At 34.3% G+C, this 26,316-nt stretch overlaps 2 protein-coding genes across 2 annotated transcripts in view; one reads left to right on the top strand and one right to left on the bottom strand.

The window, feature by feature from the left end:
- The window catches only part of Cpap3-d (cuticular protein analogous to peritrophins 3-D), an 11,667-nt gene extending 7,625 nt beyond the window's left edge, over positions 1 to 4,042 (top strand). Inside the window, exons 3-5 of the mRNA XM_017908858.1 lie at positions 1,440 to 1,707; positions 3,670 to 3,804; positions 3,884 to 4,042. Of these exons, the coding sequence (XP_017764347.1) occupies positions 1,440 to 1,707; positions 3,670 to 3,804; positions 3,884 to 3,899 (419 nt within the window). The 3' untranslated portion in view covers positions 3,900 to 4,042. The remainder of the gene's footprint in view (positions 1 to 1,439; positions 1,708 to 3,669; positions 3,805 to 3,883) is intronic.
- A 1,665-nt stretch (positions 4,043 to 5,707) lies between these two features.
- On the bottom strand, positions 5,708 to 26,038 carry LOC108553814 (chondroitin proteoglycan-2). Its single transcript, XM_017908857.1, has 3 exons — positions 25,911 to 26,038; positions 8,387 to 8,797; positions 5,708 to 6,209 (listed from the first exon to the last, which is right to left on the bottom strand). Exons 1-3 carry the CDS (start codon positions 25,960 to 25,962, stop codon positions 5,899 to 5,901), a joined length of 774 nt encoding a protein of 257 aa, XP_017764346.1. The 5' UTR covers positions 25,963 to 26,038; the 3' UTR covers positions 5,708 to 5,898.
- Between the last annotated feature and the right edge of the window lie 278 nt (positions 26,039 to 26,316).

Genomic DNA, 26,316 nt, shown 5'->3' with positions numbered 1-26,316 from the left:
TTACGAGACTTAATCAACCCAACGATGAGACATAAATAAACCAACGATGAAACATTCGAATATTATACGAAATATTCGAATGTTTAAATAAAGATAAATAGAAACAGAAAAATAAAATCTGAAATTAAAAATAATTAAAACCTGTAAAAAAAAATATAATTAGGTGCTGAAAAGAAAAAAAAAATTATTAATACCTGAAAACAAAAAAAAAATTATTAAATGGTTTAAATGGGGTGGAGTGAGGGTGGAGTGGCTAACCCTAACCTCACTTCGGACTCCCACCCCTCGCGCACAACGAATATTTAGATATTATACTCGCGAGGTCGAACTGACAAATGAGTTTTACTGCATCGCGTCGCCCCTTATATAGCCGCCGGTCGGCCGAGCTCCCCACCCCAATCGGAAATTTTCGAACTTCGTCAATTTTATTAATTATTATTTTTCCGCTATTATAGCCAATAATTTATAAATTTTTTCGCTGATATTATAAATTTAGGTCGTAAACAATTTGTTATTAACAATATTAATTTGTTATTAATAATTAGTGTAATAATTTATAAACTTTTTGGAAATTGTAAGTACATTTTAGCGTAAATATTGATATCTTCAAATAATAGACAATAATTTATTAATTTTTTCACTTGTATTATAAATGTACGGTGTAAACAACTTGTTATTAACAATATTAAATTGTTATTAACTATTTTATACTAAAAAATCATTCGTACTTGTGTATCGAATATCGAGCCGTTTTCAAATGTCAAGTGATTCAGAGAAATTTCTTATAATTTTACTATTAGTTTAACATAGTAATTATGAACATTCTTATACTCTGGATACTCACACCTAACATTTAAGACAGTAATGAACCTCCTAACGTTCTTACTTTTTACATAATACGTCATTTTAGCCAAAAATCGTGCCTTTTTATCGAAACTCACATTTTTTGGAAATTGAGGGCGGTAGAACTCTACAAGAATCATCTAATGAATATTACACATCAGGGAAAAGATTAATATTTGTTGGACAATGTAATAATGATTTCCAGAAGTTGGGTAAATCAGACTTTGAATCAAACTTCATTTGGCCAAAGAGAACAAATTTAGTTCCAATTTCTAGCTAAACTGATGTTAAATTGCAAATATGATAAATTGAGAGAAGTCTTTTAGAAGGTTTAAAAGTTGGTTTTGACGGGTTCTGTGAGTCAGAACCAAAATTTACACACTTAAGCCAAGAAACAGTAAAATAGACTTGTTCGCTTTAGACATACACACTTATCATCATAACATTAAGTCATAATTTTCGTTTAGGATTTCTCAAATAAAAATTCCAATTGTATACAATTTCATATACAATACAATAACTAATTTATGTGCAGTCCAGGATGGTTTATGTCTATGATAATTTCCGTAATACCTATAGAACTATATTGTTTTTAGTAACTCCTGATAGCAGTCCTGGTTGCGAGCATCAATTTGGTCTCTACCCAATCAGTGATGCCTGCAGCACCTCTTATATCAGATGTGCTCATGGACATCCGGAAGAAGAACACTGCGACGCAGGTCTGGTTTACGACGAGAAGAGTCACAATTGCGTCTGGCCTGATCAACTGTTGCCCTACTGCAATCCGGAGGAAATAGTCGGCTTTAAGTGCCCTCACAAGGTGCCTTCCCACAGTGCGGCTGCCAAGTTCTGGCCCTACCCAAGGTAAGTGCACCTATGGAACCATTGTTTTTGAGAGTATTTCTAGTGATGTATTATTTATGAATGCTTCATAAATATATTCGATGGGCGGTCGATGAATACGAACAATGGATGAATTGAATGTACATACAATGTACATTCATGCAAGTCTGATTGTTGAAATTGAGATATAAAGAGATACCTTTTCTCGGATTCGATTGTCTTCTATTAATAGTAACGTTGGAGAAATTTGCTTCTTTGGAAAAGAAAAAAGCTGAAAATTAGATTTATATCGTTTAGTGTTTATTTTAAACTTAAACTTAAAGACTTAAAGTAGTATTTTCAGAAAATAATAAATAATTTTAGAATATACATTTTAAAGATTGAAAACAGATCATATAAATTTCGTTTTTCGAAATATTTTATAGTGATTCTATATTGATCTTTTATAGATTCTATAGTAGAAGAAATTTTATCCTCCCTAATAAAGTTCTTCAATTCTGGAGACTAATTTAATGAAATGAAATCGAAGTTTATTATATTATTTTATTTTTTAATATTTTAGATTATTACCATCATCATCTTTTTAATCGCAATAATCTACCACATTAAATTTTATAAAAATTTAATATAACACCAAATATTTTAAATGAAACTCATAAAACTCACTAACAAATTGATATTCACTTTATAAACAGTCTTAACAAATTTTCTTCCACAAGAGATAATCATACATACTCTTGTAAAAATATATATATATACTTACTCATAAATAACGAACAAATAAAAGGGATGTTCCTAAAAGCTTTTTGAAGCTTTTTCTTTAAACGACATTACTGCAGAAAGATTGACCGATTAAAGAAATTACTGCATGCCGGGGTGCCTGTAAAAGCGAAAGAAGTCGAAGTCCTTAAATAATTCAGCTGCTGCTGCTTATCCGAGGAGCAAATTAAAAACCGGTCTACCTTTACTTTCGAAGGGATGAATCGAAGAACACCCGCTGTGAGATAACACGTGTTTTATGGTTATTCAGTTCCACCACCAGCCATGTTAACAAATATCTTGTCGTCGTTCTTTTTCTTCTTGCATTACAACCGCGATATGAAGCGGATAATATGTTATTTTCAGTACAACGATAAATAGTAGCTCTTGAAATAATGGTGTTCTAAAACGTAATTAATATGTAATATTTAATTTTTATTTTATATATAAGTATTTTTTTTATTTAAGTATGTTCTAAAATATTTTCAAACATTTTTAAACGTTTTTATTCAAAACACTATTTTTAATTTTGAAAATTTATCGTTGATACAATTATTAATTTTTATATTTACAGTATTAATCCTCCTTTTTAGCATAAAAGTAAATTTTCAAGGTAAATTATGTAATTACATTAGATTTTTAGATTAATTTTTTGGTAAAGAAATTATTTTGTTATTTTGTTTATAAATTTATTATTCAGACTTTCTCTTTTAGGTACGTTAAACAATAATTTTTCACCATGTAGCAACATACTTTACAAAATAGTTACGAATGTAAAATTTTACGTACAGGTTATGGTTATTGTTTAACGCTTATATATAGGTTATGATTATTATTTAATGCTTAATGACATATTAAAAAATTGATTATTTCCTTTGTCATAAATTAAGTTTACCAGAGAAAAAAATGACTCAGAATCGACCAATGAGAAAATAGACATGGAGTTTGTTCTGTTTAACCTTAATTAATTAGCAACTACATTTTACGATCGAATTTATGATCAATTTACAAAACTGTTCTTATGTAATCGTCATGTAACTCAATATAATACAAAATACACATAAATCCAAATTCTTTTTCAAATTTTATATCAGATCATTTTCATAATTACTAGCGCATATCATATTTGTTCTTTTTTAAATTTACAAATTATTAATTTTTTGGTAGTTTAAAGTTTAAACCAATTTAGATTAATTCTGAAAAAGAAAAAAATGCGTTTTTCAGATTCCCTGTACCTGGAGATTGCGGTCGATTGATCACTTGTGTCGACGGCAATCCCCGCTTACTTACATGTGGTGATGGGAAACTCTTTGATTCCGTAAGTCTAAGCTGTTTGGATCCCGACGAATTGCCTCACTGGTACGTCATAAATTTCATCGTTTTATTTCGTGAGACAATAGAATAGAAATTGTATTAAACATTATTTCGTTTGTTTCAGCGCCAATAATGTATAAATTACATAGGTATGCCAGTGAACACAAGTCGAATTCACAAGCATAATCACTGTTTTAGAATCTTGAAATCCGAAGTCTTCATCTCATTCTGAACCAATAATCTTCTCAACCAATTATTTAATTATTTACTGTAAAAATTACGAAACAGCATTAGCGAAATTATAGTGGAAAGTATTTTTCTATCAGTGCAAAGAAAAGGATACTAATAGATTTATACAATTTCACAAATACATACATCATAAAAAAAGAAAAAAAAAATTTATCGGTATTTTTTTAAATAAACTATATTTTAAATTCCGTTATTCAACATTGTATTCATTGTCCAATCGATTTATTTTTGATTAGGAAAAATTCTGTAAACATTGTAGGAAAACTAGGTGACTGTGTAATAATAAAAACATGTACAAGAAACATTCGAATAAAATGTGGACATGCGTACAAAAAATATACAACGTACATTTTATTTCAATGAGTTTACATTCGTACAAGTGTGAACATTTTGATAGACACTTATGGTTAGGACGAAATATAGGTGAGAATGGCTAAGAGAGAATATTTACACATCGACTATAAGAATGACAGAGAACGGGCGGTGAGAATTGCTTAATAATAATTAAAAGACGTGTAATCAAGTCGTGTTCCATGCTATTTACCTGTATCCTCTTAACTTAAACGCGTGTGCTCCTAGAATCGTCAACAAAACAATCTCGTCGACTTCACATAAAGGGAAAAGAACAGAACGAGAGATAAAAGAAAATCGGAATATCTAGCACTTCTAATTAAAAGTAATAGTTATATACTTTGTAACGAAGCGGTGAATATACATAAAAAAGTGAATTTAACACACTGTTCGCTACCATGTGATTGTGTAGCAACAGGAACAGTGCTACCAATCACGATAATCTGCGAATCACATGTCTCGGCCGTAACTATGATCGAGATCTTCGCACGTATCGAAATTTCGGCACGTATCTCCAGTCACGCTTTTTACGAATGATCTGCGTCCAATAGAAGGCCCTTAGGCTGCGTTCTCATGCGCGTAATATGTAACGTACGAACACCGTTGGAGGGCTCGTGAGCTGCTTTGAATTATAATCACAACGTGCAACTCTTGAAATATATGTTTCTACTGCGTGTTCAAAGGATATGAAGGTTAAGAAAATTATAGTAATTTCTAAAAGTTGACTTTATAAAAATAGGGACATTTATAGTACTAGAAATTATAAACTTTTGTACAATAATTTCCATATTTCCATATTCCTAACACAGAAATCGTAAGATAAAAATTAGAATTTTAAGATATAGAATTTAGAATTGTTATAAATGATTAGATTATCATAAACGGTAATATTATTTAAACTTTTTTCCCCCCACATTTTTTATAAAGTATATTTTTTTGTACAAAAATTGTTCCTACGTATTTATTTTTATGGGAATACCAAACATAATTCTTTTCCCAAACATTTTTATAATTTTATTATGCAATACTTCAATGTTTATTTGAATTAGAATATTTACTTACGTACTTTATCTTTTTCTTCTCAAGGTGACATTTAATAATACAGACTATCCATAACAAAAGCTAAGCAGGTAGCACTAACGCGTGTAATATTAAAAAAGAATAAAACATAATTTGTTAAAATAAATAACAGTACACAGCATAAATATTCTACAGTCTTATTTATCTCGAACTTCGAGCAACTAATTTATTTTAAAGTTGCTCTATTCTTTAAAGGCTTATGTAATTCAAATAAGACAGTACCAAATATTTAACAACAATTTTCAACAATTTTTCCATTACACGCAATTCTATCAAGACACTTCGTAACTCAAATGAAACAATACCGAACTTTTAATAACAATTTTCAGCAATCCTTCTATTACACGCTGTCTCATCAAAATCGACTCTTTCAAGATCCTTCGAACGTGTCTTACGTTACATATTCACACGAATAGATGCAATCCAAGACCAACGATTCACTGAAAAGTGTTCGACATTCTAATTTCTAGGACGAGCTCGAAGTGGAATCGGCAGTGCACCAGCTGGCAATGGGGGAACACCTGGTGGGAGATTTTCCTCTTCTGGTTCCTGTTCATTTCGTCCTTCGGGAAGATCGCCTTCGAGGTTAGGTGGCGTCGTGGGTACATCGCAGTCCTCAGTGGGTGGTACTACACACCTCAGTGACCTTCGATCGAAGACAAGCATTGCTGGACATCTCTGTAGTCGTGGATAACCGCCTTGACATTGCCAGTAGCGGTTGCAGGATTTGCCCAGGGGAACGTTTCCGTTTGCGTCGTCGTTACACAAAGCTGTTGGAGATTTGATTACGTGTTATATGATACTCTGGTTTAAAAGATGTTCTAGCGAGGTCGCTAAGTAACGGTGATATTGTGTCTTAGTATTTAGAATGATAATTTTAATTCGTGATGCATTGCAAAAAGCTAATATGCTTGATCTATTTTATGAAGTGACTTTATATTAGAAAAAGTACAGCTTTACTTAAATGAACCTCTTAGTGGACAAATGGTCCATATAATAAGAGTTTACAAATTTTCTTCATTATCTATTATTTTAATAATAGTGTATGTTTACATATTGGCTTTTACAGTTTTAGGTTACTTCTGATAGCAGTATGGTATGTAATATATAAAGATGAGGGATCATAGAGGTAAATAAATTTTGTTTGTACTGTGTAAGTGAATTTTTGTTTCCTAATAATGAATAATGAATCATGATTTGGTAATCCAATGATGCCACTATTCAGAGAAATATCTACATAGTAAATAAGAAGAAATTCAACAACAAAGATTAAAATAGATATCCAAATATTTCAACCCGTAAACTTGATACATAATATTTAAACTTAGACAACTATTATATACAGAAATATATACAGAATGTAGAAGAGGAAATTAAACCTATGTGTACAGGAATGAAAAAAATCTCTAAATATTACAATTCATTGGTCCAATAGTATTTTCAACCCATGTAACTCTTATATAGAGAAGTGTATGTGAATACAGCAAACAAGAAAAACCTAACAATATAGGGTAAAGTATAACTCTAAATATACTAACACATCAACTTAGCAATATTCAAGCCCATGTAACTTTTCCATAGAAAAATATTTATACAATGAAGAAAAAAAGAAATTCTACAGCAATGGGTAAAGTAAATCTCTAAATATTCGAAGCGATTTTCCCGCAGTCGGCTGCTTTACAAGTTTGTCGCGATGAATGAGACTTCTTGTCTGTCAACTTGTCAGGCTACTCGGTTACCGGCAAGACGACGCGTGGAGCAGACGAAGGCGCGACGAGAGCTCACTTCGAATGCTAATTAACGACTCGCCTCTTTTTCCCGCGAGAGGGCACTGACATCGACCGTCGTCTCTGTTAGGCGGAGAGAAAAACAGCCACGGGCAACGCATACCCACACGTGTGCCTTCTTACATGGTAGCTTTCGAAAGTGAGAATGATCGCGAACGTCGCCTCTGGCAAAATAAGACGTGTTTTGCGAAAGAGAAGAGGGAACGGATGTCAAAAGAAGCGGAGGAAAAGATGCTAGATTTCGTGAACACGTAATTTAGTGGCGATTTGCATATTTTGCAACTTGGGACGAAAAATTTTACATTCGATCCAGCGTCCAGGAAGCACGTCCATACGGCTGAAAATGAATTCGATGCATGCAGAAAATTAATAGGTAGTGCGTGGTTAGGTTGCGTTGTTGAAGTTATAAACTTTCTACTAATTTATTCCACTAAGTATATACTCTTAAGGATCAGAAAAGAAATTTTGTTAGTGCGTGGTTAGGTTGCGTTGTTGAAGTTATAAACTTTCTACTAATTTATTCCACTAAGTATACTCTTAAGGATCAGAAAAGAAATTTTGCGTTATTTTAGATAATTGTTTACGTAATTTCGTTACTTGTAAATTGAGAAGATGACTGTAGCTATTAAATTTAAATACAAAAATATCAACAAAACATTAAAAATACTTGACATTTGAAATAATATACTGTTTGAGAAGTAACTATTACTATTAGTGTGATATTTTATGTTCAGTTTTTTCAGGTTCTCTAAGATGAATGGAGTTGTATGTACACTTATTAGTAAAAGCTTATGAATTATTAATCAATTTTGAATTATGCATTATATCATGATCTTTCAGGTTTTCCTCATTCCTTGCATGTATCATAACATTTATGAACAGAAGTATTCACACCATCTCAACTATTAAACACTAAAAACCCAAAAATTCTCAAGAAATTTCAACGTTGTAACTACCAGAAAGTGAGATTAAGATTTAAGATAACAATAATATCAAGCACAATGATAAATCTCCTACTTCACCTTTAATTACAAACCTGCCATTCTTATTCTGCAAAGAAGCAAAGAATCGAAAGTAGCCTAAGTTACAACAAAGAAAAAGCCATCCACTATTATGCAAGCGAAGATCTTATCATCAAGTTTCATCATCGATTTACTCACGATGCTTTTGACATCCTTCGACGTTCTCTGGCCAATCACAGGACCTGGCTCTTTCATTGTACAAAAGGCCACCGATACAGAGCTGTTCTGTGGCTGTGCCGTTCCAACAGGTCCAGTATCGGGTACAGGATGTCTCGTGGCCAAAGATACCATAAAGCCAGTCACAGTGTTCAGCCGGAATCGGTGGATTCGCCTGACGTTTTCCGTCACAGTAGTTTGCTCTCCAGGGATAATCGCAACCCTCGGTCACACCTCGGTGTTTTCCAGCGAAAACGAGACCGTTTGGACAGTCGAATAATTCTGGACGGCCATTGACACATTCCCAATAACGATCACAGTATTCTATGTCGCCAACGACTCTGGATTTTGTTTGACAAGGGTCCTCCTGTTGTTGTTTCTGGGCATGCGATCCTATAACAAAGAATACATACTTAAATGAGGCATTCTGGGAACATGGTTTGGCTTAAAACTACAAATAAATGTGAATAGATTGTAGTTTGGAAATTAGGTTAGGTTGTGGTTTATATTCGTTTCGCTTTTATTATGGTTTACTAATCTCTTACTAATCCGTTTCTTTTCCGCTTTCACGTTTTTCAAGAGGTTTTCCGTTGGACAACACGGGATGCGTGCGTTTAGACCTAAGTAATTATAAATACTTCTAAGATAGACTACTCCTAGACTAAGTCTCATGTGTGCGCTATCCGTACAAAGGTAAGCTATCTAACTTGGAGCAAATATATACATATCATATTTTTCCTCTCTTATCTCTCTCGTTTACCAAGTAGAACATAATTGTTCTCGCGATAATCACGATCGTTCTTAAGTATCGATTAGCCTACGCTAGGTTCTTCCCGTGTACTCGACAGCTCCACGGCCTCGTAAGTCATTCTCACAGCTCGTCTCCAACACTTATTGTGGTTGGCATGCTAGTGGAGCATCTGGATCAATACGCGGATCCGTCGATCCTAATCGTTTTGGGTGCCAATCTGCCCATACTATCAGGGGATGGGCCCTGCAGTCGAAATCTAACGCATGAGCGTGTCTGTTGTCTGCCCCATAGCACAGTTGGCTACGGTATAAGCATACTTAGCACTGAGGAAGGAACATGCGCATGATCCGACTGTTAGGCCTAGCATATGATCCTCGGATTGACTCTGGGTGTTTCGCTGGTTCATTGGCTGCCTTAGGTCATCAAGTAAGCCATGGCGAGGTCGGTAGTGGCTAGGTGGGCTAGGTCCGATCGCGAGGGTGCTGAGGCCTGGAGTTGTCTTGTACACGGGAGTACATCGTGTAGGCTAATTGGTCTTTCGAATAATCGCGAACTCGTTGCGATTTTTCATTTGCTCGCGTCTTTCATATTTAATTCCTTATTTTTATGGGAACTTATTTTATTGCGACAGTAGAATTGTAGTATACCGAATCGAAGTGCCTTTTGTAAGACACGATATTTAATAAAGTATCAATAGAGTCGCTTTAACATAATTCGCTTTAACTAAGATTAGATTAGGGTATCTTTGATACGGATAGCACTAGCAGGCTGCGTCACTAGGGCGCATGTCCATGTCTCGATGCGTAGCCACCTTTACGTGGTGAGTTTTGGTAATTGGTATCGTTTTCTAAAGAACAATTTTTGGGAAACGATCCCAAGCTAAGAGCTACGCATCAAAGTTGAAATATTAGTTATAAGTTTGTTATAAGTTAGTAATGAGTTCATTATAAATTAGACATTAATTAATTATAACTGAATTATAGGTTCTATATAAGTCATTAATAAGTTTAAGATATTTCCTATCTATTGTAAATGTTCAAAGTTCCATTTGAATTTATTTGTATTTTTTTTTTTTATTTTCATAAACTGTTATGTTTGCTCTATTGCATTTGATTCTGGGATTATATGTACGACACATAGCTACAACAGGGAGAAGTTCAATATTATTTAAAATACCTAACATAGTCTTAAGTATGGTGCGTTCGAAAAAAGAAGGCGCAGCGTCTTTATATCCTCATGGCTGATTAATTCCGTTGACGCTTCCTTAATCATAGGCAGTAACCACTGTTGACCGAAAACGGTGACCAATGATCGATCCAACGGAGTTAATTAGCCATGAGGATGTAAACACACTGTGCCTTCTTCCCTCGAACGCACAGTATTTGTAACAGTGAGAAATATTAGCAGTAATAAAATATAAAAACGTCACTATCTATAAAAATACGGTCCTCAGTGAAAAAGCCAACGTATTATGTATGTATTTGTGTTATAACAGTTCGGGTAGAGGAAGTTTAAAGACCGTCGTAAAAGTAATTTATGAAGCATTCGAACTAGACACAAGGTATTTCAATTTTATTCGAAGATATACTGAAAAATATAGACTTACAGCTTTATAACATCTCAAATTTTATTACGATATAATAAAAGTTTATTATGAATGATATAAAATACTCAAATAGAAGATTTTATGGTTGAACGTCTAAAAAGATGTCTGATCTTTTTCGAACAAATATGGCCACTTGAGTATTTAAATTCTGAATTGCAGAATTCAATCTTCTTTTCTAATAATAAAAGTAAAATTTTAAAACGAATTAAATTAATTGTTATAACCGTTAGATAAAAAAACCTAAATTATAGATAAAATAAGGAAAGATGTTTAGATGATCAAGAATCAATTTTCATGTTCTTACAATTAGTATTATTATAGCTAACCTCTTGAATCATTACAGCCAACGCCATCTTTCCCCATTCTTTCTTTTCTCGAATTTGTCTCACAATATTTTGTTTCTACGATTGCCGCATAAGTAATAATAACAAAGCAGTATAGTATATCATATAAAGCTAATGTCTCTTGAACTACTTACACCTACTACACCTTTCTTACTGTCACTAAAGCAGTAATACAAATTACTATTCGGACAACGCACTTGAATAAATGTTTTACCTTACATCATTTGACAATTACGAAACGCATAAATTTCCTTTAAAAAGTCACAAATTCAACAGTAATATCAGTGCCAAGGCAATCCCTCAATCACCTGCTTTTTCTTTTATCCCCAAAGCATATAATTTTCATTCGCGAGTTACTCGTGCACACGTTACCTTGCGAGCAAACTGTAAGTCGAAGGGGGTGACATCTATTAGCGTCTAACGAATACCAATTATGGAACGTTTAGCGGCGAATCGAACAACCTCGATCTGTTATCGACCGTTAGCATTGTCGGGGACCGTTAACATCGTTGTTGCATGCTTTTCCAAGCGAGCAGGAAATTATGCGTAATTTGCATTGAGAAGGCCAAACAGCTCGCCACCTAATATCAAGTTGCAGGCTCGTGGTCTCTTCTTTCGATTCAGGAACACGTTCCTGCCGACCGTGAGGCAGAGTAACACGATTTCTTGCTTGATCTGATCGAACGTTTATGACTCATCGTTCGTTGGCACATCGATCCCACTGGACATCTCACGACTGCGATTCTCGTGGAGATTTAAATAAACGTCTTCGAGAAAGGGTTCTCACTGTCTCAGAAAAACACATCGCAAACCAGTCAATGCCGATGAAGGGTCTTATTTTAGAAAATAAATCGAAAATCAAATAATACCGTTATTGAAGGCTGTCTTTAGAAATAAGCTAGTTGAGTTGCATGGTCTTTCCAGGGGGCGAAACACTGGTCAGCGGAATCGTATTTTCACAGAGGGCGAATCACAAATCGGCAAGGTGACGTCATTTTCACGAGGGCGAATCGCTAATTGGCTGAATCGTATCAGCCAATCAGCAATTGATAAAAGCGCGTTATGACGTTCGGCAAAGGGCATAAAAATAGGACTCTCGGCGATACAGGCAGAGTTCTGAGTAGAGAAACTTTGAAGAATTGTTGCAAATATAATCGGTGTTCCAAAATTCACGCAAAAAGTAATTTTGATAGAAAATACAGGTTTTCAACTTAAAATTGTAAATATTACGCAACAATGAAGATGCACTGTTCTTTCCTGTAGCACTCCATTTTTAATTACCCTGAACTGTTAGCTGTCACGCTGTCTTTTTTTCGGTTGGCAACACTTTACCACACAAATGGCGCAAAATTCAAATCTTGCATGAATTTTGGGGCACCTTTAGTTAGGGGAGAGGCGAATAGTATAATAATTATTTTCTTGCGTTTAATCAGTTTTCGTGTTTGATGTCATTTTGGTTTCATTCTGTTTTCGTTTTTATTTTGTTCGTTTTCGATATCTCAAATTGTTCAAGCAGACGCGATATTCCTTTGACAAAAAGGAATACATACATACAGTAAACGTTATTTCTGTAAACTGAAGACAGGATGAAACCTGTTTTGGAATCCTACAATATTTTAATTTAGAATATTCACGTACGGTTCATTTTTGAGACAGGAGTGACTATATCCGTTGATTGGCTATTGAACTGCAGCAATCGCTTCCCAGCATCACAATGCCATTATTGTATTGCATTCTATCGCGTCACGTGAGTCTTTTAATCAGATAGAAAAACAGCTAATACCTGGTACGCGTTGTAGAATGCAATCCATCGTGTGATACTTTCCCAGATGCCCACTGCGGCTGGAAAGGTGTTAATGCTTGCTGTAAGCGTTAGGTATAACCGTGTGAAAATTGCTATAGCTCGAGGTACTTGCTACCCAGTAGTGTAGAATACAGTGCAGTTGAAAGTAAATTTAGAAATAAATCAAATACGAAGAATAAATACTTTATATCAATAATATATCGATTACTTATTTATTAAATATTTAATAATATCGAATAGCATGAATATTTAACTTAATTATTTTTAAAATTAAGATGACATTTTCTTCTTTATCATGTTTCAAAATGAATTTCTTTATCTCTACGAGATTGCCATATATGTAATATAATTTTCTAATAAAAATTATTTAAATAATTTTTAAAATTAGGATGAGATTTTCATTTTTATACTGTTTAAGAATAAATTTCTTTATCCCTATGAGATTGCCATGTAATATAAGTTATAATATAAAGTTATTTAGTTTAATTATATAATATAAGTTATATTTATAATAAAAATTATATGTAATATAATTTTCGAATAAAAATTATTTTAATTCTTCTGTGAATTTCAGGTTTGAGAAAATAAGGTTTATCATATCTTACAGTGAATTTCTGCTGTTATAATGTAAGTAAGAAATTTGATATACATAGATTATAAGGAAATAAGATTTTGTGGTTAAATAAAATTTTAAAGATAATAATATAGTAGGATTTTCAGTTAAGTATATCAAACTTTAAATTATCCTATGAAATAATAATACAATGGTAATAATAATACAATTTTAAATTATTTGAAATAATATTGAACAAATAAGAAGAATAATAATTTTGTGATGAATTATTGAATCATTTGAAGACCGAAGACTATATCTATCTAATCCAGTCAGAATATTTATCAATCTTTCACACTTCATCAAACGTTTTGCTACTGGGGATGAGTATAATCAATCGTTACTAAGCGAAGCATGTTCGCACAGTAATAGGTCTTGACTGTTAAAATAACCAAGTTTCTCTACTTTTAAGTCATTTTACCACCGGCAAACATTACAATATGTACGTAATGCATTATGAAGCAACTTTCCAAATATACAATAGTCACGTAAGTATGAAGCATTACCGCATTCTGAGGCTCCTCTAACGAACCTCGAACAAGACATGCTTCGACAACGTGAAAGTGTCGTGAATGTTACTTTGGAATGTGCTAATCTTCTATCTAAAAGTACCTAAAACACTACAGCAGTATCTTACAACTTATTGTAGAATCATATTTCAAATGTAAATGTATTATCTTTAAAATTGTGATAAAGTCATTCTACGAGAACACAATGCCAATCTACAAAGGATAATTTTCAAGCTTTTGAAGTTCCATGATTTCCCACGTTATTACTTAAATGTATCGTATCGATTATCTGTGTTTCATTCTGATCATGAATCGTGTGAAATGTTTATAAATTCATCGATGTTAATCAATTTCAACAATGGTTTATCCTTTAGAAATATTTAATTCCACCATTCGCACCTCTGACTTTAACGAGCAAAAGTTTTACGAGTGAAGATTTGATGGTAAATTATTGTGAACACTACGATTTTAGTGATAATAAAAGTGATTCTTATAAAGTAATTTATAACCAGGAAACTGCAGATGCTATTAAATAGATTTTGTTTACAATCTGTTCAGAATGTTTTAAAATTTATTACACAAATACAATTAAGATACAATCCTTTCTTCGGTTAATTTCTAAAATGATTGTACATATAGTTACGAAAAATAGATAATAAGTTGATTTATCGATAGATCGTGATAATATATGTGACGTCCTGTGCAATTGAATATATAGAAAGCAACGAAAAATTTATCTAAAAATTAACTCTTTGCACTCGAGGTGCGCCTCTCAGTCGCCATTTAATCAAATTTAAAAGATGGATGTTAATTAATATATCAAATTTACAATTACCCAACGATTTCACACTTATTTTTACACGCAGGAATTCATTCTGAGACACCCTATACGTTTCACGGGTCACTGCAAGATTGCGAACATCCTCTAAAATAAATCCACTGGGACACGGGTAGGTTTCTGCGAAGGAACATCGTAACAAGAGAATTAAAACCGTGTAAATGAAACGTAGCTTCACCATCGTGAAATTAATTTACATGCCAACCCGGGTTGTTCGTCCTGTGATGGCACGGTCGCGCAATCGTTTAACCACAGGAGGTTACACGTAGCGGCCGTAATATCTCTGCTAATGGGCGCAATTCGGTGCCCATGGCACAGGGAGGCCAGGTAGAAAAGTAAATAGTAAAGTAAGGTGGGAAGGCAGCTCTTAGCTCGCTCCCAAGAGAGCACAGCTCGGGCACGAGTGAAAGTGCCTAGCCTTGACTTGCAACCTTCAGGCAGCCCCTTCCCCCACCCCGTGCTCCATAAAATCGAACATTCGACTCACTTCAGTTTCCACTCCGACGTCGTTCCCATCCTTCATCGACGAGAAAAGGATTAAAACGAAATACATATAGCAAGTTAGGAAGAAAGAAGTTGTAAGACAGTTGTCTAGTGACTTTCTAAAGTGTCTAGAGAAACGAAGGCTAATAGGGACGTTTTAATTCCTGGCTGCCTATCTTTGGGTTTGGCTTCGTTTTATTCTGCTCGATTTCGGTGTATCGTTTCATTGAGAGCGTCGACTGACTGGGTATCCCTTTCACTTTTTTCGGAATGCAAAGCGAACAGAGGAAGATCGAAACGACCACGGTTCGAATTAAACCTCGATCACTTGGACGATTATGGTTGCGGGTTAGCGAGATATTCGAACGGGCTTTGAAGTGTACCTTGTTCGAAATGGAACGAATGAGGTTTGGCAGATGGTTTTCTTTCTTTTTCGGTCCCGTTCACGTTTTAGAGGTTAAGTGGTGCTATTAGAGAATGGGCGACTGAATGTCAAGGATACAGACGCGTCTACAAGGTACGGAACAGGATGATCACTCTTGTAACGTCTCATTCTCGGTCACGGATTAAGGCGTAGAGGATTTATATGGGTTTTAAAATATTCAGCCACTTGAAGCGATATTTATGACTTCCAACAACGCGTTATCCGGTTTCGTAAATCATTGTTATGGAAAAGAGATAATGGGTTTTTAAGTAACTTGAATATGTGTTATAAGAATAATGAATCAAATTTTGTTGGATTATTGAATTTTTAGATGCTTAACGATTAGCTGTAATTATTTTTAATTTATTATTCGAATAACAAATGTTTGGAATATATGTGTCGTAATTTTTCGGATATAGTTTATGTTATATTTCGAAAATTGAATTATGTATTTTGGAAAAAAATAAATAAAAGTATATTGGCTAAAATATTATTACAATAATTTAAAAAAAATTTTGAACGATAATGGCTGTAGATAATAATGTTATTATTAAATAAAAAAATATTTATAAATATTTAATTTATTTATCGCTATTATTAGAGTATTTAGCCGATTTGATTAAAATTAAACGAGGTATAAATCTGGGATCACGAAGATGGAGAATCAAGCAGGATTTAACCCCTAGATCTTTTCGTTTGTAATTTCGACTCGCAATTAAACAATTCAAAGGCAAGTCGTTAAACTATCTCGCGTTTCGATGCTTAATCGAGATATCGCTTAATTGTACACGAACGGGAGAAAAGGGAAAATCTCTGATCTTAGATAAATGGGGGAGAGGGGTTAACACGATTTCCGTTCGTAGCTATCGCGAAATCTCGCTTTCCTTCCCTCCTTTATCTGCTCAGTCCGGTCTGTGGAGCGTGTTAACACGTTTACAAACGAATCTCCTGTGAATTCTCAAGTTTCTTGCAGTAAAAAACTTAGGGGGGAAGTCTGATCACGAAGAGTTCTCGTGTTCTCATTTAAGAACAACCGTTTAATGATTTTATAAAAGTCCAGTTAAATTGATAGCCCCCAAAGCTGATTAAATTGAATATCGTACAATATATCGTCTGAAACCTAACAATCATAACCATATGGAAATAACTAAACAAATATTTGATACTTTTAAAATGCACGAATTACGTACATTAAAAACCGAAGAGTTTCAAATAATAAATAGTATAATATTATGATGTATTTTAAAGAGACGTATCTTACGTACGAAGACAGTAAAATCCAAGCCAAATAAGGTATTTGTAGGAGAAATAGTTGAGTAAATACTTTCGAGAAACACGTTTGTCTCAGCATCCCTCTGGTGGCGAACGTCGGAGATTACAATGATATATACAGCGAGAGAGAAGTTTCAAAATCATCATTAGTCAATTTAAAAAATAATTCAATAATAATAAATAAGTGTAATAATAAATAAATACATATTTAATATATGTACGTTATATAAAATGTAACGCTAATGTAATATTGAAAGATGAAAGATGAACAAAGTTTCAAAATGACGTTGATCTATTTTTCAATAAACTGCAACGTCTTAACTGCAACGGTATTTATGTGATCGCAAAGCGACGAGTAATGGGAATCGCATGATGAAGGAAAAGCGAACGGTATATATATATATATACCTTCGTATATCTCGCGCGCCTTTCCAAATGGGTTGCTCCGCCGTGCCGCCATTCGGAACTCTAGAATGGTCGAGAATGTTGCTCCCTGCGAATGCAGCAGAATGCAACAATGTGCCGGGTTAAAATAATCGACTTGCCTACGAGAAACGACTGCGCATGCCACAGAACCGCGTTTAAGCGTTTACACGTGGCTTTCGCGCGTTTTATGATCGCAGAGAGCGTTTGAAACCTAACCTCTAGCGGAAACAATTGAAGAAACCCGAAAAATCGCAAATAGTAATTTTTTGTAGGAAGAGATAAAAAACTGAGTTCAGAATCATGTTCGAAACATAATATTCAATTATTTGATCATTAACTGAAAGTTTAATTATGTTTAATATATCTTAAAACTAGAAATTCATAATCTAATACTGCGATTATTTTTATTTTTTTATATTTTCAATAAATTTCTTTTTTTGGAAGTAAAAATATGTTTGAGTCTATGACAATCATAGATTGATCATTTAAGCGATTATAAATATAAAGGGTTGCTAAATTTTTGGGCTGTTTGGAATATATATAATATTTGGTTGAGATCATTTAATAATGATGCAAAATAAAAATTTCTTCCATTTCATTTTTGAGTAAAGAATTTTGTGTACAAATGTTGTACATGGATATGCAAGATTAATAGAATGTCGGTAATTTTATAGTACTGTGATAGCATGTGTTATTTTCTTTGTAAATGGTTCTTTTATAGAGGTCTCGTTTTTGTATCAAATTTCCAATTATTATACATATTTATTATCTATACATGTATATTTATAATCTTGATTTAACTCCTACATACTTGAACATGATTATATTATTCACGTAAGAAATATATCTCACAGAGATATTATATCTTATGTCTTCCATATGAGAAATACATCTCACCCAATACATAACTCTTTTATATATAGAATAAATGCATGGAAATCATTACAAAACAATTTCTGGTGTTCCATATCTGCAAGATATTGCAAGGAAATATCCCATTTGTAACAAATACAAGGAATAAATCTAATATCCTATCTAGAAATTGTATGTTATACACATGATGCCATGCATGCATTTTACAAAACATTAAAACACCATCGCCTATTGACTTTGTAGGTGGACACATCCCTGGTTAAGCTTGGTTATGCAACGGAGACTCTTATTAGTAGTGTCGTGGCACCGAGATACTTTCCCTTCCTTTACGACTCCTTGTAAAGAAGTAAGTGCTCGCAGTAGGCCGTTGGTTTGCGTCTAACAATAAGAATCAGAGGCGAGAGTATCTCTACCGTGAAACCCCTAATTGTTTATGTTCCATAAGCAACACGTGCGGTCTACTAAGGACTATTAACTTCTTCCTCTTGGCTATCTCCTTTTCCAATGTTCAGTCTTTGCAACTCTCTATCGTGCAAAAATTAGTATGTACTTTTTTTTTAGATTAAAAACATGTTTCTTTATAACGCTTCTTATGCAAGTTCTTTATCAACTGTTCTTGTTTCTGTTCTTGTATCATATTATTACATAACGAAAAGAATAATATAGCTTAATAACATTCTGCTTTCCTAAACACTTTCTTCAGGTTCCTGTGTTATGTAGGTTTTGGCACATTTAAATTTCCTATTTTTCCTGAACTTTCATTTCTTCCACGTGTTATGAAGTGTAATATATAGATACGATGTATTTTTCATTTTTGCAGACAATCATGTTAAGAAAGTGATTGTTTTATCTTCATTTCCGGAATTTTCAAAAGTTTAGTTAGTATTCTCTATTGTGAGGGTTCATATTCTGTTTTGATTACATCCTACATTTGCATTTATGGAACGAATACCTCATTATTACCTTTCTCTTACTTTTAGCTTCGATAACCATAAGGTCAGAACATGCAAATTAGCATAGTCTCTATTACATCCATGCACAAATATCTCTGACGTAGACTGCTTAAAATACATCTCCAGAATTTTCCTTTCCATAAATGTCATAAATTCCAGGTAGCACGAGTGGATTAAAAGTTCGTTGAGCCAAACCAATCGAGGGGCCAAAGTATCGTCTCTCGGAATCGGCCAGAAACGGCTCAGAATTAGTCATGCATAACTCCTCCGACGTACGTGAACGCATGCAACACTGGTATAACGTTGCATCGTGCGAGATAGCCGAAGAGAAAGGTCGATCCGTACGCTTTTCCACGAGAATTCTCTAAATCGATGGCCAGGTCGTAAGCCTTAACGTAAGTACACACTTTCCCGCTAAGTACCCCATTATATCCACTGAAATCGACTTTCCACCGGTTAGAAAACCATATTCTGTACCCAGAAAACCGTGTCTCGACCCATTCCGGGCATTCAAAAGCGAACAGACAGGATTCCATGCACCTTCGATTGGATTTTTTCTTCCTCGACATTCTTCTGCATATTTTCAGGCAAGGACAGGTTAACCGGAGGCTGAAAAATAAGGAGTAGGTTTGGTTAGAAGGAAAATTCTGACGCTTGTCGAACCAGTGGAACGACAGAGCAAGAGTAAAATGTCGTTAGAGGTTTGTACCGTGTTCCTTCCTGATCGTGGAAATAAACGACCATCGGTGGACTCCGCTGGCGGTGAGGTGCGCGCGGGCAAACTCGCGATAGTCGCTGGCCCCACCTTTCTACGTTCCTTCCGTAAAGTGCAACGTTCCACGTCAAAAGTCAGCTCGTGTAATAAGCGATCTAGACGACGTTTACGAGATACGTGCCACTTCCCTTTAGTCTTCTCTGTCTTTGGCACACCTTCTTCGAGCTCTTTCATCTTTGCTCCTTCTTCTTCTTCAAGCCAGCAACATCGTACTGTTCATGCGGACAGTACTTCTCAGAGTACTCGTTTTCATAGACTATTATTTTCCTCGGACATTCGTGGTCAACGCGATGATTGTTAAATGAAGTCCATTCTTGCACCTGGCTTTGAAAAAGCCAGTGCTTTTATAGCTTTTAATATCGTACTCTCCTCGCTTTCACTTTGTTTTCTTCGATTCGTTTAATTTTATTTTTATCTTGCACTTTACCTTTCCTGGTTTTACTGTGCATATTTCGTCAAACGTTTTTATCGATCTTCTTTTTTCAATTATTTGGGTAACATGGTTAATGAGGTTTTTATCAGAATTACCTGTTCGACTTCTTCTTGAGCACGGTGTCCTTAGAGTTGGTTGTCGTGTCTGAATAGAAACAGATCGTCTAAAGAGTCATTAGAAAATTATTGTTATCGCGATATAAGCAAAAATATGCGCGCAGAGATAAATCTTAATTTTCACGGATGTATTTTATCGGTAGAAAGTTGAAATATCGAACATAACCTGTTATTCTGCGTTTCGAAACGTAGAAAATGTTCCTTTATTAACTCCATCGCGTTTCACATATTTGTCAAAACAAATAATAAACAGACCTCGAAATAATTTGCTCTCCAAACGCTCGTTTGAATTTCTTCGAAACTATTCGTATCCAATATAATGCATATCAACTCGCAGTTAGCTCTCAGAGCGACCAGTTTTTCTAGCTCGATTTTTCCGAGCGTTTTTCTACCTCCGTTTCTAGCAGCCTCCTTTTACTTCTTTTGCACGCGTATAATTTGCTCCCTTTTTCTTCGAGGTTACGTTGCCGTGGCAAACGTTTCTCCTTCTTGTGCTACGATTTTCCCACTAATCGATGTGTCCGCTGGCGAACGGGGAGATTTCGGTGGGACATGGGCTGTTTATTACTCCGGAATTCCTGCGTCGCGGAATTCTGTCTGGGCGGAAGGAAAACGATCGCGGAAACCGGTTGGAATAAATAAATAATTCGTTCGTTCGGTCGGCTAAAATGATTTCTATGATAAAACCCAGCCGCCAAGATAGAAAGTGGTGTCTCTTACGTAAAGAGCAGCAGCGGATCGAAGCGAGAGGGTTAACTCCGAGATGCGTGGCCTCGTTAGATCTTGAGTTGAGATTGGATTTTTGATTTTAGTACGTGTGTATTACAGACATAATCGTGTAGATAGTGTCATACTCGTTTATATTTTTCGAAATACCTTCTGTTACACTTCATTATGAGCATACGTATTTTGGTATATGTTGGAAGTAGTCCTCAGTAAGTTATTTTTGATCTTACTACATTCAGCATCGTTACAGTATCGTTGCAGTATTATGATAGTGAAATGATCGAATAATTGATCAGTTTAGTACAGTAATTCATTACAATTGTTTATTATGTAATATATTATTTTATTTTTGTTTTTATACTATAGTGTATAATGTACAGTTCTTTTATTTTCAGTATCCAATAAAATATTTCCTATTGCAGTTATATAATTTCTATATAAGCAACCATAATGTGAAATTATTTCATTCTTGAAAAAGATATCGAGGAATTAATTAATAAATCTTTCCTTATCCAAGATGTTATTTTATAACAAACTTATATCTCTATTTTTATATATCTGTCATTATTAACTAAGATTATACAATTCCTAGCTAAGGAAGTATAATATAAAATTATACTGATTTTTAGATGGTACGAAGACCAACTGTGCCAAAATAATATTCTATAAATATTATTTTATATATTCTATTCTATAATCTATAAACATTCCATAGAAGACCAAGTGTGTCCAAAAATAATATCTAGAAACATTGGAAGAAAGGAGAAACGTTACTTCATATATGGTGAAGTGGAACACTGCGTATTTCTAAAAGTCACGTTTAAAAATTGCGAAAAAGATGAAGATATGCAGCAGCATAAAAATTGAATGAAAGTTCGTATTCACGGTATACATGTTTTATAAGCGCATAGAAAGTTTGTTGCTAGAAACTTACTCCAGTAGCAATATCTTGGAATAAGGTACCTGTTCTCGTCACGATCTCCAGCTGAACCTCCTTTATTACAAGCTGTACCCAACCGGAGGAACCGAAGCATATAACTTTGAAACGATGAGTTGTATTTTTGGAATGAAGTGAAAGTATCGAAAAGTGTTTGACAATTACGCGTTCAAACAGTGATCAAGTGTTCATTTAGAAAGAATTACGAAACAGGAAGTACTTTTACTCAGGTTTCGCAACTGAAGAAGGCTAGATATGCAAGTGACATTTTGTTGCTTAATATATCAATTGATTCCTTAGTCATTACTCATTGTGATTACCCTACTAGCATACTAGACATTGCTTTTTAATATTATAACTATCAGTCTGCAATGTATACCTAATCATAATATACATATATAACAGATAGTAATTAAAATGAACAATAATTTCTGCAATATAAATAATAACAATTAATAATCGATTAAATGATAATTAGAATGGTATGAAAATAATACCAGTATGTATAATTACATTTATGTCTGAATAAAAGTCAAGATTAAATTTACCAAAAGCAGCTGCCCCCTTTTATTAACTTCAAAAATAAAAGATCTGGGACTAATCCTGTTGATATGCTTGGCAATTCCAGTGTTAAAAAATAATATGAATCATTGTCAAACGGGGGGAGAAAATTTATTCCTCTGGCTTAACCCTCTGTACTTCAGAGACAACCTTCAATCACCGTTTAATAAAATAATTCTACGTGTTAATTTATATATTATATCATTTTTTATTTAGTATGTTAAAAAATACCATCAACTTTATAGCAGGAAATCCTCGAATTGGTATTTTTCTGTAATGAAAATTCGTCAAGTGCGAAGGTTTAGACTTCATTTTGTTCGTCTAAAGACTATGGCATGGTCTAACAGTGGAACTAGGCTGTAAATGAAAAATTAATCAGCCTCACGATCGGCAGATGCAAAATGATTAAAAGAGAAGAAGAGAGAGAGAGAGAGAGAGAGAGTGATCTATCTACTGAGCTACTTTCATATTTTCACTCCCGGGACACGGGAGAAAGTTCTCGAGATGTGTGAAACCCGGTGAATGCCCGTCATTGTCTTACGAAGACGTGTGTAATGATTACTAGAAAAGGAGGCATTCCTTCAGGTTACGAATACAGTACTAAACGATAATGGAGGTTGTGTAACGAAGAAAGAGAACAGCAAGAAAGGATAAACGAAAGAAAAACTAGAGTCGATCAAAGGTTAGCTAATGTTAGCATTTTGTCACGAGGTAAAGACTCGTAACATTTTGTCACAAGTTTGAGAAATAAATGAAGATACGAAATGACGAATACCAAGGTCTATATTTAAATACCCTGTATAACTGAAGTATTGAATTAAAATATAATCATTTCCAGGTCTGAGGACTAAGAACTCTTTCAGAACTTTGTTATATGACTTCAATCTGGAACTTTCTCACGTTAACACCGTGTTAAATGATTCGATTAAACGATACAGAGTAACAAATAGTAATACATAGCATGCTATCGACAGATTAATTCGATATAGTGGAGTTTCGCTTTTATGCGATGGTGAAGGCGGAAATGAATCGCGCAATATTGGTAAAAGAACTATACCGTGAAAATCGATTATTCAGGGTAATTAAGTGGATTGCCTCATTTCCACATTGATAAATATTAGCCTTTTTTAAATGTCCAATTTGCTTCGTCGCCATAATAATTTTGCACGTGTATTCTAAAATATAGAAGAAGCTTTATTTTTGTATTATTAAATATTAACTATTTTAGAAATATTAATGCTCTTCATTACCATAAAAATGTTTCATCTTGTCATGAATATTCAAATATAGCACAAGACTTTATTTTTTGCTATCATAACAATTGTTTTTGTTATGAAAAATTCAATTTTTAAGTAGTATTGAATGTGAGATATTTTAGAAGTTGATTAATTTCCTTTGTTATTCTAAAAATTTTGAATGTTGTTATGAATTCTCAAATATTGAATGAGATTTTATTTTCACATTACTAAATATTAGTCATTTTGTTTGTCATCGCATTGCAGAATATTGGTCATTTCAGAAAGATCAATTTTGCTTGTCATCGTGAGAATTTCTCTTGTTGTTATGAATTTTCAAATATAGCACAAGACTATTTTCATATTGGTGAATATTAATCATTTTAGAAAGATCAATTTTCTTTAATGTAATAAGGATTTCACACATCAAATGTAGCACAGAACTTTATTCTCACATTATTGAATGGTAATCAGTTTAGAAATACTAATTCTTTTTGTCATCATAAAATATTCTGGTATTGTTATACATTTTTTAACATGACTCAAGATCCTGTTCTTTTATTATTAAATATTAGACATCTTACAAAGGTTAATTGTCATATTTTCTTATTCTTATGAATTGTTAAATATGAGACAGGATTTAATTCTCACTGTACTAAATATTAATCATTTTAAAAATACCAACTTCCTTTGCTACCATAATAGTTTATTTTATCATGAATTTCTAAATATGTCACAGGATTTAATACTCATATTATGTAATGCTAATCGGTTTAGAAAGACTAATTCTAAAAATTTCTAGCATTGTTATGTATTCTACTGAATACTAGACATCTTATAAAAGTTAAAACCATTTTAATAATGACACTTTCTCTTAGTCTTATGAATTCACAAATATGACACATGTTTGTATTTCCACATTTCTGAATGCTACAAATCTATACTGTTATAAATTTTCATACATGTTACAGGATTTTCACTTTGCTAAATATCAATCATTTCAAAAATACCAATTTTCTTTGCTAACATAACCCTTTAGTTTATCATGAATTTCTAAATATGTCACAAGGTAATATTTACGTTATGGGATACTAATCAGTTTAGAAAGAACGATTATCTCTGTCATAGTGAGAATTAAGCATAATGACGTTCAATGAATTGCAGATCATTTCAAGAAGCAGGCAGATGACGCGAGGCGAGCTTTGATCGCGGCATCGCCATTAAACGCGAGAAAGATACAGAGGATCGTCGCCTGCGCGCGAAAGTAGGCCGACGCGCACTTTTTAGATCGCAGCGCCGCGAGAAACGCTGTGGCCCGATCACAGAAAGTCCGTTTTCACTTGCACTCGCGGCATAGCTGTGCACGGGCCCGCCACTGGCCATCTCGATTAATTAATGGAAAACCAATCGCCTGCGTACGATTCGCGTCCTTGCCTGTATTAACGCGCGATAATGGAACGTCGACTAGGCTGGCGGGACGAATGTAAACGGCACTTAAAGCATTTATTGCATAGGCATTCCGCGTGAGTATCGTTCGCTACGCGAACAGTTAAAGTCGTTTAATTTATACGAGCGATCGGGGCCGCTCTCCCTTTAACGACACAATAAAACAAAATTGCAGTTAACGTCCAGGTTAGCATGGTTCATCCGCGAGAAAAGAAAACGTGGGAGTAAGAGAACGCAGAGAAAGAGACCGTGTAGGAGCCGCGGTACGTAACGAAGGAGACAGGAAAAACAGGCGAGAAGGAAGAGATGTAGAAAGAGGAGATAGGAAAAGAAAAGGATGGGAAGAGAAGAGCAAAAAATAAGAACGGTATAGCGACTCACCGTGCGCAGCCAGGAACAGCAGAAGTAATGAGAGAACCTGCGACGATACCATTGTGACTTGTAGCCTGTTCGGCCTTGGGTAAGACCAATTCGATTAAACTCGAATCTACTCGAATTTCAGTCCGACGGCTGGAACCATCCAAAGGTGGGGCTGAATGCGTGAAGTGATTCTTATGGGAACCGAAGAAGCTCGGCTGATGAGTTTTCGTGTCGAGACTGGTCACTGGGAGAGGCGTTTGGCTTCGTGTCTTATATGAGCTCCCCACTCTTCCGGCAGGTCCGATCTCTGCCGCATAGGAAGGCCTCCCTGGAGAACACACCTGGTTTCTTCTATCGTGGACTCCGTGGCGTACTCGGTATCCTCATCGATGATACTCGGCATAGATCGCCTCCCGTATCGGAAAAC

The sequence above is a fragment of the Eufriesea mexicana genome, unplaced genomic scaffold (genome assembly GCF_001483705.2).
Source record: "Eufriesea mexicana isolate 0111107269 unplaced genomic scaffold, ASM148370v2 scaffold13715, whole genome shotgun sequence".
Lineage (NCBI taxonomy): Eukaryota > Metazoa > Arthropoda > Insecta > Hymenoptera > Apidae > Eufriesea > Eufriesea mexicana.
The sequence above is the reverse complement of the archived record's forward strand: the minus strand, read 5'-3'. Positions and strand labels throughout refer to the sequence as shown.